Genomic DNA, 18,770 nt, shown 5'->3' with positions numbered 1-18,770 from the left:
GCCCGAGCCAAATCTGAAAGGAAGAGGTGTCCCGCAGTGGATAACCCGAGATTACTTAATCGAATGCCTAAGTTAATTCGTCACCACTTTGAGGTCGCAAAAAGTTGATAACAAGATTGTCTATGAACCGGAAAAGATTCTCGCAGAGACTAAGGTAACTTATGTCCCCACCATCCCACCTAGTTCTAACATTTCGGATATATCTAGTGTTATGCCACCACAAGAAACCGTTGTAAAAAGAAGTTGAAACCACTCGCGGAAGTAAGTAAGAAGAAGCCATCACAAGTGACTCCACACTGTCCACTCCACTATCCGCGTACCAAAAGCAACCGAACCGAACGAAGAGAACCGATATTGAAGAATCCACCAAAGATTGTTTCCTTCAAACTAGTGAATACCGTAAAGGACGACCAAGATAAGGAGATTTGCAATGTATTTCAGAATTTACAAATTAATATCCCATTTCTGACTGCCATCAAGCAAGTTCCTTCGTATGCCAAGTTCGTGAAAGATCTAGTGAAGAAGAAGACCAACATTTCAAAAGAAGCTTTTATCGCTCAAAGATGTTCATCGTACCTACAGAATCTAGTGGTTGTGAAACTGAAAGATCTTGGAAGTCCAACTGTTACATGCATAATTGGAGATTCTTTGGAGGAGCAAGCTTTATTAGATTTGGGTGCCAGTGTGAATCTTCTACCATATTTCGTCTATGAGAAGTTAGGCTTGAAGGATCTAAAACCGGCTGATGTTACTTTACAGTTGGCAGATAGATCAGTGAAGGTACCTAGAGGAATCATTGAAGACGTCATAGTCAAAATCAAAGATTTCTATTATCCGGTTAATTTCATAGTACTCGACACAGAACCTACATCTGGTAGGCAGATACCAATCATTCTAGGCAGACCATTCTTGGCCACTGCAAATGCACTCATCAACTGTCGAAACGGTAATATGATGTTATCCATTGGTAATATGAGAGTCGAGACCAATGTTTTCCATATGTTACAGCAACCACAGGAGGTGTGTGCTATGAACGAGGTGTGCATGATTGAAGCATTAGCATTGGATTATCTGACTCATTCATATCCCGGCCGACGAAGTTGTTGAAAGCTCCTCGATGCACTCATATTGTGAGGAACTTAGTGTTGAGGCAATCAATGCGATTTTGGATTCATCACCGTCATAGATGACGACAAGTTCGAGAAAAAAGTTTGAATCGCCTATGCCTGATGGACCATCTAAAGAACTTAAGAAGGAGCCGCCTAAGCTAGAATTGAAACCTTTGCCGCCTACACTCAAGTATGTTTTCTTGGGAGATTTGGGAACCTACCCAAAGAGTCATTGCATCGATTTGATTGAGGAGCAGAATCCGAGGTTAGTAGCACTTTTAAAGGAACATAAGTCAGCTATAGGTTGGACAATTGATGATATCAAGGGGATCACCCTATGATAGTTCAACATAGGATTCATTTGGAAGAGGATTCCAAGACTTCTAAGCAACCACAGAGTAGGCTTAATCAGAAGATGAAGGAAGTAGTTCGAGAAGAGGACGTCAAACTCCTTGATGCCAGCATTATCTACCCTAATTCTGATAGTCAATAGGTTAGTCCAGTTCAAGTTGTGCCGAAGAAGTCCGGAACCACAGTGATCGAGAACGAGAACAATGAGTTGATTCCAACAAGGATTCAAACTGGATGGAGAGTTTACATCGATTACAGGGAGCTTAATAGCGCATCAAGGAAAGGCCATTTTCCATTGCCATTCATCGATCAGATGTTAGAAAGATTAGCTGGACAAGCTTACTACTGCTTTCTTGATGGTTACTCGGGATATTTTCAAATCCATATTCACCCCGAGGACCAAGAGAAGACCACATTCACATGTCCGTTCGAACATTAAGCCTACCGTCAGATGCCTTTTGGTCTATGCAATGCACCGCCACTTTTCGATGATGCATGATGAGTATTTTTGATGACATGGTGGAGAAATACATAGAAGTTTTATGGATAATTTTTCAGTTTTTGGATCATCTTTTGAGGATTGCCTACACCATCTCTCCTTAGTCCTTAAACGTTGTTCGCGATACCAACTTAATTAACTGGGAAAAGTGTCACTTCATGGTAAAGGAAGGGATAGTCTTTGGTCACCAAGTTTCAAAGGAAGGAATTCGGTAGATCGATCGAAGATTGATATTATAAAGGATCTACCCAAACCGAAGAACCGTCAAAGATATCCATGCCTTCCTAGGTCACGGGATTCTACCGTCGATTTATCAAGGATTTCAGCCAGAATTGCAAGACCGCCACATTTGTTAGGGAAAGATGTTTCTTTGATTTTGATACCTCATGTGTCGAAGCTTTTATGAATTTGAAGGAAGCACTCACTTCAAAGACCAATCATTCGTGCTCCCGACTGGAGCCAGCCGTTTGGGATCATGTGTGATGCATCTGATTATGCTAAAGGAGCCGTTCTAAGACAAATAGACAAAAACGTGTCGTATGTGATCTACTATGCTAGCAAGACTCTAAATGGAGCTCAGATTAATTATTCTACCACTGAGAAGGAACTCTTAGCCGCCGCCTATTCTCTTAACAAATTCGACAATATCCGATAGGTTCAAAGGTGATTGTCTATATCTCGACATATGTTTGCCTTAAGTCATTTACTCGCTAAGCGGGATGCCAAGCCTAGGTTGATCCGATGGATACTACTTTTACAAGAATTTGATTTGGAGATATGTGATAAGAAAGGAACAGAGAATGTCGCTATTGCTGATCACCTTTCTAGATTGCTAGTGGAGAATGCGGAAGACAACTTACAAATCTGCGAGACTTTTCCCCGATGAACAATTGTTCATTATATCGAGACCATGGTATGGGCCACATCGCAAATTATCTTGTGACCGACAAGGTACCATTGCATTGGAGCAAGCAAGAAAAAGATTTATTCTACTCAAAGGCCGATATTATTTTTTGGGATGATCCATACTTATTCAAGAAGTGTTCGGATCGATTATTCAAGATGCATCCCGAATCGAATCAGAATCCATTCTATCATTCTATCACGATCGGTGGGAGGACACTTTGGCCCACAACGCATCGCAGAAAAAGGTATTACAAGCTGGATTCTATTGGCCTACTCTTTTTAAAGATGCAAATCTTTATTGCAAAGCATGCCCAAGATGCCAATTTTAGGTAAGACCTCTCGAAAAGGTTCGAGTGGCCTCAACAACCGATCCTTATCTCGAAAATCTTTGATGTATGGGGTATAGATTTCATGGGACCATTTCCGCCTTCTTTTGGTTACACCTACATTCTACCGGTTGTGGACTATGTTTCAAAGTGGATTGAAGCAGTTCCTAAAGAAGACCATCATAAAAGTCAAGTCGTGGACTTTCTCTCAAGAAGAACATTCTACCAAGATTTGGAACACCAAGAGCCATCATCGGTGATAACAGTTCTCACTTCTGTAATCGTGTATTTGGGAATCTTATGGCAAAGTATGGAGTAATTCACAAGCTAGATTTACCATATCATCCTCGACTAATGGTCAAGCGTAAGTTTTGAATAGGGAAATCAAGAGTATTCGAGAAGACAGCTTAATCCTTCTAGGAAAGATCGGTCTCTTAGACTCCAAGATGCACTATGGGAATACGTAACAACATTCAAAACACCCATAGGGATATCGCTTCTATCGCTTGGTAAATGGAAAGGCATGTCATCTACCCGTTGAGTTAGAACATAAAGCCCATCTTTGCAAAGTGAAAGAGATGAATTTCAGCCTAGATCAAGCAGAGAAAGGAGGAAGCTTCAGATCAAGAAATTAGAGAAATTGAGAAGTGATGCTTATGATAAGTCAAGGATTTATAAGGATAAGACTAAAGCATTACATGACGTAAGAATTCTCAAGAGAGAATTTGAACACAGACCCGAAGGTTCGGTCTAAACTCTCATCTAGAAATTTTCCGGAAAGTTGAAATCTAGATGGATTCGGACCGTTTATAGTAAGACATGTCACACTTTTTGGAGCTATTGAAGTAGAAGACATAAAGAGAAGGACTCGTTTCAAAGTCAACGCTCATTGACTAAAGCCTTTTCTGGATTTACCTACTGGAGACGTGGAGGCCATTTTTCTCAAGGATCCAGTTTATCAGACTACTATTAAAGCGGAAAATTGGGGTAAGTTACCTGCACACCTTAAAGATTACATTCTATGTCTTGCTGAACCTGTTACTCTATCTAGTTTAAGCTTTTTGCATGAGGAAGCCAAGCGGCGTAAGCTTGACTCCTTAGGATCTCATTAGTATAAGTGCCACTGATAGCCGGGCCCTCAGATTTTCATAACTTTATCCTTTACTGAGAGGAGTTGCAAGCGCCGGAGTCAAAGTTTCATAACTCTAGTAGACCGAGTATAAAATGTCTACAGGAAGTAAGCATGTTGTTGAGACATCAGTTTTGATGTGGGAATACTAGTCTTAAGGATCCGACTATAAAGGACTCAAAAGTCTTGAGGATCCGGACTATAAAGGACTCAAAAGTCTTGAGAATCGACTTTAAAAGACTCACATTACGCCTTGGGGATCCGGCGTAAAAAAGACCTAAAAATTTGTTTCTTGAACTAATTCTTGATATTCGCATCAATGGTAATATCCTACCTTTTTCTCATCCATTTCATTTACTTTTTATATATTGAGGTCAATGCATGCATAAGTAGGGGAGGGTGTACTTGAGAAATGAATTTCAAAATTAGTTTTCAAAACAAAAATATTTTTGTTTCTATATCGAAGAGATGAGAAAAATGAATTTTAATGATGAGTCCGGGATATATATTCTATCTTGCTTAGTGTTGAGTTTGATAGATAGTTGATATTATTGATTTCATTACCGCTTAGACTATTTATTATGCTCGGACATAGTTCTTGTTGATAGAATTCTTTATCAAGGCACCACCATAATACTTGGTCAGTTTTGTGTACTTTTGCTAGAAGAGAGATTTAAACCCCTAGTAAACTGGAACTAGAATTTTTAGACTTATCCCGTGAGACTTGAGCTTTATACCCATTCTTTGGGGAGTTCTTACGAAAAATGCGAGTCTTAGTGACTCAACATCTTTCAGTTCTTTTATGTCGTTGTAATATAGTCTCATTATTTGTTGATTTGGTTAATCAAGTGACATCAACCTGGGAGATAGCCATTAGGTCTTGTAGCCTATTCAAAACAGTATCGTCTCGATAAGTCAAGTAGTGAACCCATTCAGCCTTTATCCCATCTAGTAGGACCATCATGTTAAACCCTTTTGAGCCTTACAATAAGCCATTTTCTTTCATAAAACCCTTTACCCTTTACCCAACTCCAGACAAGGAGTATAGCAAAAATCTTTATCAGCCATACCCATATGTTTCTGAGAATACGAGGGGCACAAAAGAGGAAAAAATAGCACAAAAGGAAGATTACAAGGAAATACCGTAGAGATACAATGAAGACCATCATCATTCTCGTTTCTAAGTGAAAGAAGCTAGTGGAAAACAAGCATATCCAGTACTAATCAAGGATATACCACTGAGCTATAAAAAAAATAAAATAAAATAAAATAAAAAAAAAAATAAAAAAAAAGTTGAACAGAATGGATGGAAAAGCAAAGACAAAGGAAGAACTTTCTCTGCAATACAGAATTTGAAGAAATCATCCAAAGAATGAAGCAAAACCCTTAGTGTTTTCAGAAACAACCTTAGAATCCTTTTTACCTTTTCTTCATAAACTAATACTTTAGCCAAGTTACAACCCATGACTTATCACTACAGTATGATACGAAGTCTAGAATAGGTGAGAGGATGCTAAAGTGAAGGACCCGACACTTCATATGTGATTGACATTCTTTCCATGAGACTAATTTCATCCAGAAGTCTGTTTTTCAAGGTAATATGTGGGATGTTTGTATTCATTATTCTTTTCCCCACATACATGAGGTAAAATAGTAAACCATCTTCTGAGAGATTCCTTTCTGAGAGTATGACCAGTGAGGATTGAAAGTCGAGATTATCTGTCTAAAGGTAAACTAGGGATTCCGTTTCTTGGATAGGAGAGTATAGGAGATTGACTATGTACACACATAAAGCCTTGATTGAGAATTTTGTCAATTTTACTATCTCCCATCATAATCTATGAGTCTTTGCAAAGAATGTAGTTAGCAATGGAGATTGTCTATTAGAGTAAGCACTAAATGGGTAAGGAATTTCTCTCTCTCGAAAAAAACTATCATTCTTGAACATGCTATTGATTGATTTTGTTGGTATATCACCTAAAAACTCTCACGAGACTATAACTCGTCCTTTTTGGGGAACTTAAAGGTTTAAATCCTTGTTGCATATGGTAAATGCAATCACGATGCCTCGCGAAAAGTGAGTTAGGATTTTATTTTTGTTATTAGGATGTGATTTTGATCACTTATCTATTTTTATCTTATTTGCTAAGAGACTAGCAAAAGGCTAGTTGGGAGTTGTGATAAGTGCTCAAAAAATACTATTTAACCCTCGATCATGCCTCTTGTTTAGCCATCTTAGTAGATTAATAATGTTTGTAAGCTATGTTTTATGATTCTACAGGTGAAAGAGAGAGTTTTGTGGAATATTAGAGAAAAAGGGGTAAAACGGAGCAATTCAGAGCATTAAGGATCACATGGGAAGCCCGTGGACAATCATGGAGAAGGCCAAGGAATTGAAGCTATTAAAGATGCGACTTGGACCTATTTTAAAGCCTATTTGGAAGCCCAAGGCCAAAGGATTCGTTGCTTAGACCAAAACCCGCAAAAGAGGATAGAAGGATGGAGCAGAAGAGACAAAATAGGCTTACGCGTCTGGGAAACATGGATCGAGCGTCCAGACGCATTGATCTCGTGTGAGACACATGAATCGTGCGTCCAGACGCATAAATCGACATTGTAGCCAATTCCTTCTCAATTTTGGAGACGAAGTTGGACTCTGAAAGAAGTCTATTTGTATTAGGAAACAAATGACGGTTTGGAATGCTTCCAGAACTCATTGTAACCTCTATAAATAGAGGACCTAAGTGCCTCATGTAATTTGCCAATTCACTTATATTCTTGTCTCCAGAACTTGAGGTAGAGAGAGATTAATAATAAAAGATCGATTTTAACTAGCTGAGTCTTAATAAATTAGTCTTTCTAGTCTTATGTTCTTCGACTCTTCTTCTTCTCGTTCTTCGTGTTCTTCCTTCTTTATGGAAGGCTAATCTTCTCCTTCAAGGGAGGAGATGAAGCCGATGCTTTAGGTTTAATGATTCTTCCGGTTCATGGTGTTCTTCAATCAGGTTAGTTCTTTATGTTTTTAGTTATTAGTTCCATTTCCCACACCGGGGATGGAAGTATAGAATAGGGTTTATGTTTTGCAATATTAATATCATGCTAGTGTTCTTTACTTTTCTTCTAGTAGTATAGATCTTTAGAGTTAGGAAGTATTCTTTGTGTTGCCTTAGAAGGGGCATTTCGAGGAGTGTCAGCCTAGGGAAGTATTCTTTGTGTTTGCCTTAAGTAGTGATTTATTGAATGGCGCCTTATTAGGAAGTACTCTTTGATGTTGCTCTCTGTAATACATTGAATGGTCACCCGAAGTTTACATAAAAAGAAAGAAGATATTAATAGCATAAACATAGGAACAACCTTAAGTAGAATTAATTGTTAACAATGTTTCATCTAAGAGGGCATCGGCACTCGCTCGATTGCCTAATTGTAGTCTACTTGTAAGAACAACCATGAAGCAGAAGGTAATAGATTAAAAATATTGGTGGATTCTAATATCTTGAATTCCCTTTCTTATAAATTCTCAATAGTTTAGTTAATTTAGTTTAGTTTAGCATTAGAATCTAAAATCTCTACAATCATAGTTTTTAATCCCTTAAACCCCCTTTCCAGTTATGTCATTCACATAACATACACTTAAAAGTGGAACGATACCCTACTCATCCTTTACTTATTGAGGGATAATTAGGTTTTGATACGTTTCTATTTTGTTCAACGACTATACACCATCTACATACACAAAAATAGGCTTGTCAGCAGCAGCTGGTACAATTGCTTGGAACAATGAAGGAAAGGTAGTAGGGGCAGGCACTAGAATGTATCAAGCCAGATCAGCAGAGGAAGCTAAGATGGTGGCTGCAGAGGTAGCAGTAAGACTGGCTCTAGCTTCAGGATGGACTGATGTTTTGATAGAAGGAGATTGCTCAGAAAGTATCAAGGCTCTTAATAACCAAACATGTTCATGGCTTTATGAGAGTTTAAGAGATTATGTGATTAACTTAAGTTCTTCCTTTTCTTTTTGTAAGTTTAATTGGATAAGCAGGAGAGATAATGGTGAGGCACATTTGCTGGCGAAATGGGTTTACCATCAGCAGCAAGTATGTCAGCTTCCACAGTGTATCCTGACAAACAATGTAGTATATATATATATATATATATATATATATTAACGAAAAAAAAGAAATAAGTTCCTCCTCAAAACGAAGTCACCAAGACACTGAAGATGGTGGCTAAAATATTAGTTAAAAGAAATAATAAATTTTGTGATTGGGGTTTGAAATATTAGTTTAAAAAAAAATTGTATGCTTGGTTGTGGTGGTTCACTCTCACTTAATTTCCTGGCTCCGCCACTGCACATAATCTCGCACCTCCTAGCTTAGGATCCTGGCTCCGTCCCTAACTAGCATTATGAAATGTTTTGATTTGGATTGGCTCTATCTAAAGCATATACAATATCGTTTCTTCAGTGTTTGTCTCTCGACTATGAACCACAATAGTTTATATTACAATACATCTAATACATCTGTTATTGATTTACTAGAATCACGGGCTCACAGGACAGTAAGATGTTCCTATGCCCTTGTGAATTGATTTACTTACAATCACAAGAAAATACAGCACACTAACATTTACAATGGTAAATGCTATGGAGTTGGTGCTTTGGTGAGAATATAGATACTAGAGCAGTATCAGTTGAATAAAGGAACGAAGAGACAAAGAAGGTGCTCAACTATCCCAGGTTACAAGGCTTGATGGGGTACATAATATAGTTATAGATTCACATCTAAGCATCTCTGTCTCTCTTGCACTCCGGCGCTGCTGTAGGGAATCTCACTCTATCTTTACAGTAGTTGTAAATGGTGAATTTGCTGCGGACCCATTTGAGTCTCCTATACTGGGCAGCGTCCAGATCTTGGTATTCTTTCTGGTCCCACCATTTCTTGCCTTGACTTTCACAAAATTTTGCATTCACCGAGGCCTGACACCCGTCGACGTGGAAGCTCTTGTAGGAGGCCAAGAAGGGAGCTTTAGCCCAGTCTGTCTTTTCGAGGCCCCCCCTCGTGGCCCAGTCGTCAGCATTCCAAAGGCTTGAGTATATCTTCATTGGTTGGTCGAATGGAAATTTAACTCCCAAATCTTTGCTATTCTTGAACACCCTTATGGGGATATCATCCACAAAGAATCTGCAAATGCACTTAAATGATTGGTTAAACCGTGAGAAGTTTTCATTTAAAAGAGAATTAAAGAAGAGAGCACTTACACTATCTGATACATGTTCCATAGAACTGAATAGGAGTGGTAATCTATTGTTGGGTCAAACCAGAGAAATATTCTTTGTTCTCTGTCTCCCTTTCCTCCTGTGAAGACATTCGTCTGTAAAATGTAGGGCTGGCCTGTCCTGTTTCCCAAAAACTCAAAATCTATCTCATCATGCTCTGAGTTTTGAGATGATAGCTGAACATCATTTGTGCACATTTGCAGAAATATAAGAAATTTGGAATACTTCCCAAGTGATTAAGTGAACAAGAACTTTTGGGGAACAAGAACCACTTACATAGAAGGCAGTTACAGTTCCAGCTGAATCCCCAGGCACCATCTTAATTTGCATACTGAAGTGTCCAAACAAGTAAGACCCCTTTGACTGAAACCCAGTACCTGGTACACAGATCCAAGTTAAACACTATCAGTACACTCAGGTTTTCCCAACAAAAAAACAGGTAACATACTTGAGTATTGCTCTTACAGTCTTACCAGTGTATTTGTCAAGGAGGAGCTGAATCTCATTACCACCATTGAAGTACTTAATGTGATCAAAAGCCCATGTGGGCACATAGTTCCTGGTAAATGGAACATGAACAACTTTCTTTGGAGCTGCACTCATTGTTCCTGATGCTAAGAATAAAAACACCAAACACAGAATCCCCACTGAAGAAGCAGCCATCTTTACTTCTTTTGGAAAAATAAGATGAGAGCTAGTATAACATGAGCAATGGGGTGAGCAAGTCCTTTTGTAGGCAAAAGACAAATAATAAACTAAGTTATTTTTAATTAGGAAGCCTCGTGCAATCACTTGCTTGGTTCTGCAATCAATGAATAGAAAAGTACGTATTACAGTAGTGGTAACTAGTAGCTATACATAGCTGCATAATTCATGACCACTAATAGAAAAAAGGATTTTTGTGACTGTTTTAAAATATTATTTGTGACTATTCTGTTCAAAACGGTCACAAATGGCAGAAAGAGACTTTTGTGACTGCTCTGAAATGTTTTTTGTGACTGTCTGATCTAAAACTGTCACAAATCCTTTTTTCTAGAAAATGTGTAGTCGTGCACTGAGAATTATTTGTGACTATTCTCCCAAAACAATTACATGCTCTCCTCTTTATGTCACCCGTGTTTTATAATTTATATGACCCATTTAGTTTTCGGTCTCGTGCGCCCACGACCCCCCTAAAACATAACTACTTAGATACACAAACACAACGCAGCCCAACCCAGTGAAGCCCCACGTTCAGACTCCCGCTTCCTTGAAACACTTCGCTCTCCTTTACACAAAAAGAAAAAAAGGTTCGAACAACCCCTACTCTCTCTTCACTCTGGCTATTAGGTTTTCCAATTTCAGAAAGATTTTTTGGTTGGTTGGGAACTCCAATAACTGTTCAAGTTTTCAGTCAAACTCCAATAGTCGTTGTGGTTTGATGATAAGGTTAGTTCTCGTTTCTCTATTCGCCTTTGAATTTGTCGTACTAAAAGGTTTTCGTTTTTTTATTTATTTTTATGCCCATTTTGGAAATTCAAAGTACTAGTTCTTACTGGCGTATTATGGGATTTGGAAATGCCCATTGTACATTGACCATTCTCAATGAAGTTTGATACTGCTACATTGTGGTTGGATGTACCATTGAACATGAGCGCAATTGGGATTTGGAAATTGTTAATTTTTTTTAAAAAAGGACCTTTTGATATTTCTTGGGTCTTATTATTTGGGACCCCAATTTGTGTTAGGCGGACTCTCATTAAAAAACAATTATTACAAGTATGCCATTGGTTTCAAAAATCTTTAAAAAAATTATTATAATAAGTATGTCATTGGTTCCCAAAATTGAATTGAAACCCCAAACTTAAACGACCTCGCTAGAGTCGTTTGGACTAAGTCCCAAACGACTTGGCCACACCGTTTGGGACTTAGTCCAAACGACTGCGACAAAGTCGTTTGGACTAAGTCTCAAACGATTTGGCCACACCGTTTGGGACTTAGTCAAACGACCCACCACCGATCCAAGAGTCCAAAAACGAAATTTTGAATTTTTTTCAAAGTTCAAATCATTAACGACATGGCCACATCGTTTTGAACTAAATCCAAACGGTGTGACCATATCGTTGGAGACTTAGTCCAAACGGTGTGGCCATATCGTTGGGGATTTTTCTAAGTCCAAACGGTGTGGCCATTTTTTTATAAGTTCAAATCTCAAACGACATGGCCACACCATTACATCGTTTTGGACTCAGTCCAGACGGTGTCACCATGTCGTTTAGATTTGAACTTTGAAAAAATTCAAAGTTACGTTTTTTGGGCTCTTGGCCGGTGTGGCGTCGTTTTGGACTAAGTCTCAAACAGTGTGGCCAGTCGTTTGGACTAAGTCCCAAACGTGTGTGGCCAAGTCGTTTGGGACTTAAAACGACCCAACCGGCCGCTTTTAAGTTTGGGGTTTCAATTCAATTTTTAATCAATGGCATACTTGTAATAATTGTTTTTTTTTCGATTTTTGAAAACCAATGGCACACTTGTAATAATCGTTTTTTTTGGAGTCCGCCCAACACAAATTGGGGTCCGGCAGTAACAAATACCTATTTCTTTTGGTTTGAGATGGTGTGCCAGGTGCTAAATCATGGGGTACCAGAAAAATTAATGGAAGACGTGGTTTGGTTCTAGGTTTGGGGGTTTCATGTCAGGTTCGGGTTTCAGATGTGAGTTTCACACAATAGTGGTAAAGTTTAATCATATTCTAAAGCGATAATTGTTAAGTTTGTTTATTTTTATTTATTGTAGGATGGATCAAATTTTAAGTGCAAGTATAGGTTTAAGCCTTACTTTTATGCGGCGACAAAGGTATGGATATTATTGGAATTGTGGTTTTTTAGTTAGGTTATTTTTGTTATTAATATGCATTTGTTTAAAAACCCAACATCTAATGCAGCTGGAACAAGAGTGTTCAAGCTGAACCATGCACTTGGTGATGGTTATTCAATCATGGGCGCATTACTTACTTTGTTCAAAAGAGTAGATGACCCTTCTATTCCTCTTAAATTTCCTACAGCAGCTTCAAGAATGCCTGGACTAGCTTCCTCCAGTTACTCTAAAGTTTCTAACGTTTTGTATAGGTGTATCAACACTTTTACTGATTTTACTAGGGGTATACTTGGTACATACATGAAAGACGATGACACTGTTCTTCGATCAAAGACGCTGATGGTGGAGTACGCGCCTGTGAATGTTTCATCCGTAACCTTTTCCCTTGATCAGATTCGGGAAGTTAAATCAAAGATTGGAGCTGTAACTCCTAGAACTCTCTTGAATTTTGAGCTATTTCAAAATATAACTACAACTTTTCTGTTATACTTGGTATCTATAGAATGGGGCACAATTCCATGGCAACTACTTGGAATAGAGCACATATGTCAAAAAGTGTTTTCCATACTTCCATGAAACGAGCTTTCTCGTCCATAGAAATTATTGCAGTGTAATATGAAATTACATACTATAGAATAAACTGCTACTTGTTCATATCCCAGCCACCAAGAGTGTGATAAAGAGTTTCTTATAGGTTCTACTTGAAGGCAGCAAGAGCTAATGGCGAGGTAGATAAGATGACTAAGTATCTGGCAGTACTCTCACTACTCAACCAATGAACGACTGTGCTACTGGCTGGTCAATGGAGGATAAGAAATGGAGGGTGGTGGAGGTAAAGGTGTTACAGCATATGTTTCAGATCATGGATGGTAATTGGACTTCGATGTACACTCAATGTACGTGTTGGCCTCTTTACTTCGGTTTTAGGTTTTCTGATTTGCATCAAATTATGTTTTCATGGATATATAAGCCTTGTTGGAAGCCTGTCATCCTAAACTTATGCGGATCCTTTTCTTCTTTCAGCTAGTCTACATTTTAGTCTACATTCATTTGGTTCATCTGCTAATGGCTCCATTCTAATTGCAGGTTTATTCATCATTAGTCGTCGATATATGGCTATAGTTATATGTGCAAGTAAGGATGGATATTTGGTTATGGTTTTATCGATGCTTATATCAATTTTTGATAGTGCATGACTTGGGACCTTTATCTATGCCTCATATTTGGATTTGGAGATTTGAACATAGACATATGTGGCAAAGATGTATCATACCTTGAGCCCATTTTCTTACACTAGTTATTAGTCAATGGGTATTGTCTCATGTGCGTGGTCTGAAATTTCTCCATGGATGGCTTTAACTACTTACTTTACGGACACTTGAAGCTGATATATGTATAGGGGACTGACTATATATTGTCACAATATATAAGTTGCATATATGTATAGGGTATAGAGTAGAATGTATATTTATATGGATTTAAGCATGTTAAGCACATTTTTTATTTTTGCAGATGTTAGATTAGCGACTTTGGGGTGCTATTAATTTCAGTTTCCACCCATTTGCCAAGTGTACCTCCAAATATAAAGGTTAGTTCTTATAAACTATAGAGTGCTTTCTGATCTTTTTGTCTAATGGTATACATGCTTGTGCACTTTAAAATAAATGGGTGATTGGAAGATTCAAGTTTAAGAACGAGAAGTAAATTCTTGTTCTTGGTCAAGTTTAACTTAATAGGTGCAGGTCAACAAGATACTTGTTGTTCTTGCTTATCTAGAGCATTCCTAGCTTTGTGTATTGTTACTTTCTTAAGTCGTGTTTGTGTGAACTGTGATGTTGAAGTATGTAGTTGAGTATAAAATCCCTAATTCAATTTCATTTTTTTCACAGCCCGGGCCTATGCAACCAGACAGGAAACAACGAGTATTCATGCCCAATGCGCTTCATGTGAGATTAGGTTTTTTATTTGGATTTGGATTAGGATTAGGCTGATTAAATTTATATGTATTAGATTGGAAATGTATTATTTACTTCATTATGTTTTATGATTAAGTACAAATATATATTGGTTATCCAAGGGAATGAATGGAATTAGTACTTTATAAATGCTATTTGAAGTTTAATTGATTATATTCAGGAGTGTAGTCTATTACAGGTCCAATTCTATGGTCTATAGGGAATGTTTTCATTTATTAGCACTATTTTTTTTAAAAAAAAAAGACAAAAACAATCACTGTTTTAACAAAACTGTCATGAATAGGTGACTTGTTTATGACTGTTATTAGATGAATACATCACTTTGTTTTCCAAAACGTCACCAAAGAGTTGATTTTTTGTGACGGTTTTTATTTATTTGTTACTGTTTTATACAGTGGAAATAGGCTAGTCTAGAACAAATATTTGTGACGGTTTTGGGAAAAGAAAAATGACCCTCACTCCGTCACAGTTTTGGAAGAAAAAAAAACAGTTTTGTCACTATTTTTAACAGTGATATAAAACATTTTTTTCTTGTAGTGGACTATCATAATTTTGGGGACAGTGAATGTGCAATTCCATAAATTCTCCAAACTAGAAAACCAGTTGTGTTGTAAACTTGTAATTTGAAACTTATTATAATACCTAATTCTATACCAGACGGTTTAAGTATTAGCGCAGCCAAACTTCCACAGTTCCACCCACTTAAATATGCATTTCCATGCGATATATATATAGAGTTTCTATTGCGGACTTGCGGTTATTCATTCTTAATTTTTATATGCAGTTTTTTTAATTCACCCGTATATCAAAACTTACATTGGAATACAATGCAACTGAGAAGGCCTTTTTTTTTGTGGCTTAATCACTTTGAGTGTAATCCATTTATCAAATTGGACATAGCAAACCAAATGTACCTGAAGGATATATTGTTTTTGTTCAAGGCAAATTATGAGTCAAACATCTATAAAAAGAGACTGGAAAAGGAAAAAGGCCTGGTGTGTTCATTCTTCGAAATACACACATCAGCTAAATGCCTAAATGCATGTCTATTGGTAACATACTAACATTATCATGTTAGTTTTTTTCAGTTGGTGCGGAATGTAGCAGAAACAAGCCGACCGTGTAAAGATTTGACAGTCCCAAGATCAAGAAATACCATGTTCTTCCAAAAAAGTATTGAGGACGCATGTGGGACGGGCCAGAAATGTAACAGCTCGAACCTGCTCACATGTTGCTCACTGACTTGTACGTTCTGACGTTCAGATTTACAGGCTTATGGTTTCCTAAAATTTTGCCAGGCTTCTCTTTTATCAATTCCATTAAAGAAAAAAGGATTTCTCAAACCTTCCCTGGATAATGAAGTCATTAAAGAAAAAAAAAAAGGATATATACGAATAACAAATTTATTTATTATTAATGAAAAGGAGTAGAGATCTCTCTAAAAACCTCATTTATTATCTACCAAAAATATAAAAATAAAAATAAAATGAAGTCATTATTTTTTTTGGGTAACTTAATGAATATGCACACAATTGAAGAAAAGAATCTTGGATCCTTCCAACATATATATCCTCAAATTACATTTTATACCAATTGGTGATACATAGAGGCTAAGCAGTTAAAATCGGCCTTTAGAAGTAATCGGTCTAGGAGTGATATGCGATTAATCGGCTAATTGGTGATTAATCGGCAATTTAATCGGTCAATCGGTTTTATATTATTATATAACTAGGGTATGCCCCGTCGCACGATTAATCGATATAGAGTCGCTTGCGGCACTAACTCTGTAAAGCCTAAACTTGAACCCCCCCCCCGTTTGATTGTATTATATTGGTTATTGTTCCATTCATGGTCAAGAATGATTATTAGGTTGAGAAACTCGACATGACACTAACTTGAGCCACCTGAGGGGTAATTTGGACAGAAACTCCCCATTATTTGACGACTTTCCAATGTTTTGGATCCTGTTAAAAGGCTAACTGTCATTCAATAAATCCGGTCCAAATGTGCAGATGTTTAACACAGGGAATGCAAGGCTAGCACAGCTCCCATCATTTAAATTAACACGAGTTACTTCAACACCCTCTGGAAGAGATGCAGGATCTACTGCATAATTGAATTCTGCACTTACGAATGAACATGAATGAGTAACCGAAAAAGAAAAAACATCAGTATATAGTTCTTTCTTTGGGGGGACTTCCTTTATTTCCTTGCAGGGTGGTATCCTACCGAAAACAGGTGCATCCCACAATAAGTGGTAAACACACGATATTCTTTAGTAAAAGTCGATAGAATAGTTCGCTCTGTGTTCACGACATGGTATTGTTTAGTGAAAACAGGACATACACCCGTTCAACAAAACTAACAAGTCAGAAGCTGCTTACTAACAATTGCGACAATATAATAAAAACACAAACATATGCTACCAGACACACACACTTTAAGTATCAATGGAGTTTTTATGGATACAAATATGACTAAAAAAGTGTTAAGTTTATAGGAGTACAATGAATAACAAATGCCTCATTACTAATTAGGGCAGGGAATCGGGTCGGGTTTGATCCGAATCCGACCAGACCTGAACCCGAATAGTTTGGGTCGATTTTTATATCCGTTTACTTATTCGGTTCGGGTTCGGGTCTGTCAGATTTGGGTTCGGGTTCGAATATATTTTTTGGGTTTTTTTTTTGAATTTTTAGTGTTATCCGATCGGGTTAGTCGGATATAATTGGGTTCGGGTCGGGTTCAGATATTAAATTTCGGATATAATCGGGTTCGGGTTCGGGTTTAGATATTATGAAACTATTCGGATTCGGATATAGCTATACCCGACCCGATCCCTGCCCTATTACTAATCAAAAGAACCTCAAGTTTACAAATTTGATAAAATGAATCCAAAGTGAGCAACTAAGTATTTTGTTAGTTTGTTTAACATACCTGAGCACTGATCTCGACACGACTATTCCGGACATTACGGATTGGATGGTTTCCTCCATGATGACCAAACTTCATTTTAAAGGTTTTACCACCCAATGCCTGGACGCAATTGATGTCCCATGCAAATGCCAAAAACAGGAACCTTTCCAAGCATTTCCTTCAATATTTCAACAGCATAAGACACTGCTGAAGGATCCCCAGGTCCATTGCTAAAAACAACTCCATCAGGTTTCATTTTGACTGGCCATGTACAAGGTAGCCACATGATGCTAAACGCCGTAGAATGTTATGCTTGATCCCAAAATCATAGGCAACAACCTTCATTACACAAAAAGAAAAACAGTGAGAACTATCGACATCAAAACAAGTCTATTGCACTAAAAGTAGACCACTAATATGAAAATTTCCGTCTTCACTTCCTTTGTTGAGGAACTCCCAGTCAGAACCAGTTCTGTCTACCCGTTCATAAGGGGCGGTGCAAGAGACACCACTTATTAAATCAACACCTGCACATTTGCATCAAGAAGGGAATATTATTCTAATGTTGCAGGTCAGCTTTCATAAACTGTGTGAGACCACAAAAGTTGTAACAAAATAGTTCAATACAAGCTGAACTTGCGCAGCTTCCTTTATTAACGCAATATGTAATCTAAACTTACCAACAATATTCCAGGTACGGGACATTTCCAAGAGTTCCTCATCAGTTTTAGATTTTTTTGTGCTCAATACACCTATTAGACTTCCATAAACAGAAATTAGTTATGGAAATTAGTTAATAATGGTAAGAAATTGTGTATATAGAAAAGCAAGAATCTAATACCGAAGTGATGATGATGATATAGAGTAGAAGGCTCGTGCCTCAAAGATTACAAAAAATTGCACCTTCTTTTTAACCCCTCTTCTACAGTTTTTTCGTATGCTCTTTACTGTTAGATAAACATAATGAAAAAAGCATGCATGAACAAATAAAAGAGAGGCCAATATGAAATACGCAGTTCCACTATTTATGAAAATTAGTTAATGATGGTAAGAAATTGTGCATATAGAAAAGCAAGAATCTAATACCAAAGTGATGATGATGATATAGAGTAGAAGGCTCGTGCCTCAAAGATTACAAAAAATTGCACCTTCTTTTTAACCCCTCTTCTACAGTTTTTTCGGATGCTCTTTACTGTTAGATAAATCAAGAAATTGGGCTAGAGAGTCTCATTTAAAAAAAAAAACAACTCTAAAGCCCTATCCATAATTTTTTGGGTTTTAATACCCTACATTGTTTTTATTCAGCCATAAGTGTTTTTTATAGAAAATCTTTAGAATCTAAGCTTTTGACTCGAGACTAGCTAGGTGCCACCTGTTATTTTTTAATATAAATTATTCTCTTTTTCACCCTTCCAAAATAACTACTTGTAGAT

The 18,770-nt window shown here is 37.4% G+C and overlaps 1 protein-coding gene, 1 long non-coding RNA gene and 1 other non-coding gene across 7 annotated transcripts; 1 reads left to right on the top strand and 2 right to left on the bottom strand.

The window, feature by feature from the left end:
• Positions 1-8,771: 8,771 nt before the first annotated feature.
• On the bottom strand, positions 8,772-18,505 carry LOC147496167 (xyloglucan endotransglucosylase protein 2). 4 transcript variants are annotated; one of them, XM_086559160.1, is made up of 7 exons: positions 18,179-18,505; positions 18,018-18,097; positions 17,359-17,864; positions 10,066-10,206; positions 9,869-9,969; positions 9,575-9,768; positions 8,772-9,497 (listed from the first exon to the last, which is right to left on the bottom strand). In XM_086559160.1, exons 4-7 carry the CDS (start codon positions 10,193-10,195, stop codon positions 9,098-9,100), a joined length of 825 nt encoding a protein of 274 aa, XP_086415286.1. In that variant the 5' UTR covers positions 10,196-10,206; positions 17,359-17,864; positions 18,018-18,097; positions 18,179-18,505; the 3' UTR covers positions 8,772-9,097. The 4 variants fall into 4 exon arrangements, 3 of the variants coding, with proteins under 3 accessions (XP_086415286.1, XP_086415285.1, XP_086415284.1); XM_086559159.1 differs by having other exon boundaries at positions 18,018-18,089; positions 18,179-18,504; XM_086559158.1 differs by lacking the exons at positions 17,359-17,864; positions 18,018-18,097; positions 18,179-18,505 and having other exon boundaries at positions 10,066-10,359.
• LOC147496168 (uncharacterized) lies at positions 12,131-17,676 on the top strand. 2 transcript variants are annotated; one of them, XR_015194503.1, is made up of 5 exons: positions 12,131-12,868; positions 13,140-13,341; positions 13,532-13,579; positions 13,958-14,033; positions 14,335-17,676. It is a non-coding gene; the product is annotated as an uncharacterized LOC147496168 (long non-coding RNA). The 2 variants fall into 2 exon arrangements; XR_015194502.1 differs by having other exon boundaries at positions 13,140-14,033.
• Positions 16,625-16,743, bottom strand: LOC147496169 (U5 spliceosomal RNA). The gene has a single exon (XR_015197258.1). It is a non-coding gene; the product is annotated as a U5 spliceosomal RNA (small nuclear RNA).
• Positions 18,506-18,770: the final 265 nt, after the last annotated feature.

This window comes from Coptis chinensis, chromosome 5 (assembly GCF_015680905.1).
Source record: "Coptis chinensis isolate HL-2020 chromosome 5, ASM1568090v1, whole genome shotgun sequence".
NCBI lineage: Eukaryota > Viridiplantae > Streptophyta > Magnoliopsida > Ranunculales > Ranunculaceae > Coptis > Coptis chinensis.
This window is presented reverse-complemented; position numbering and strand designations above follow the sequence as displayed.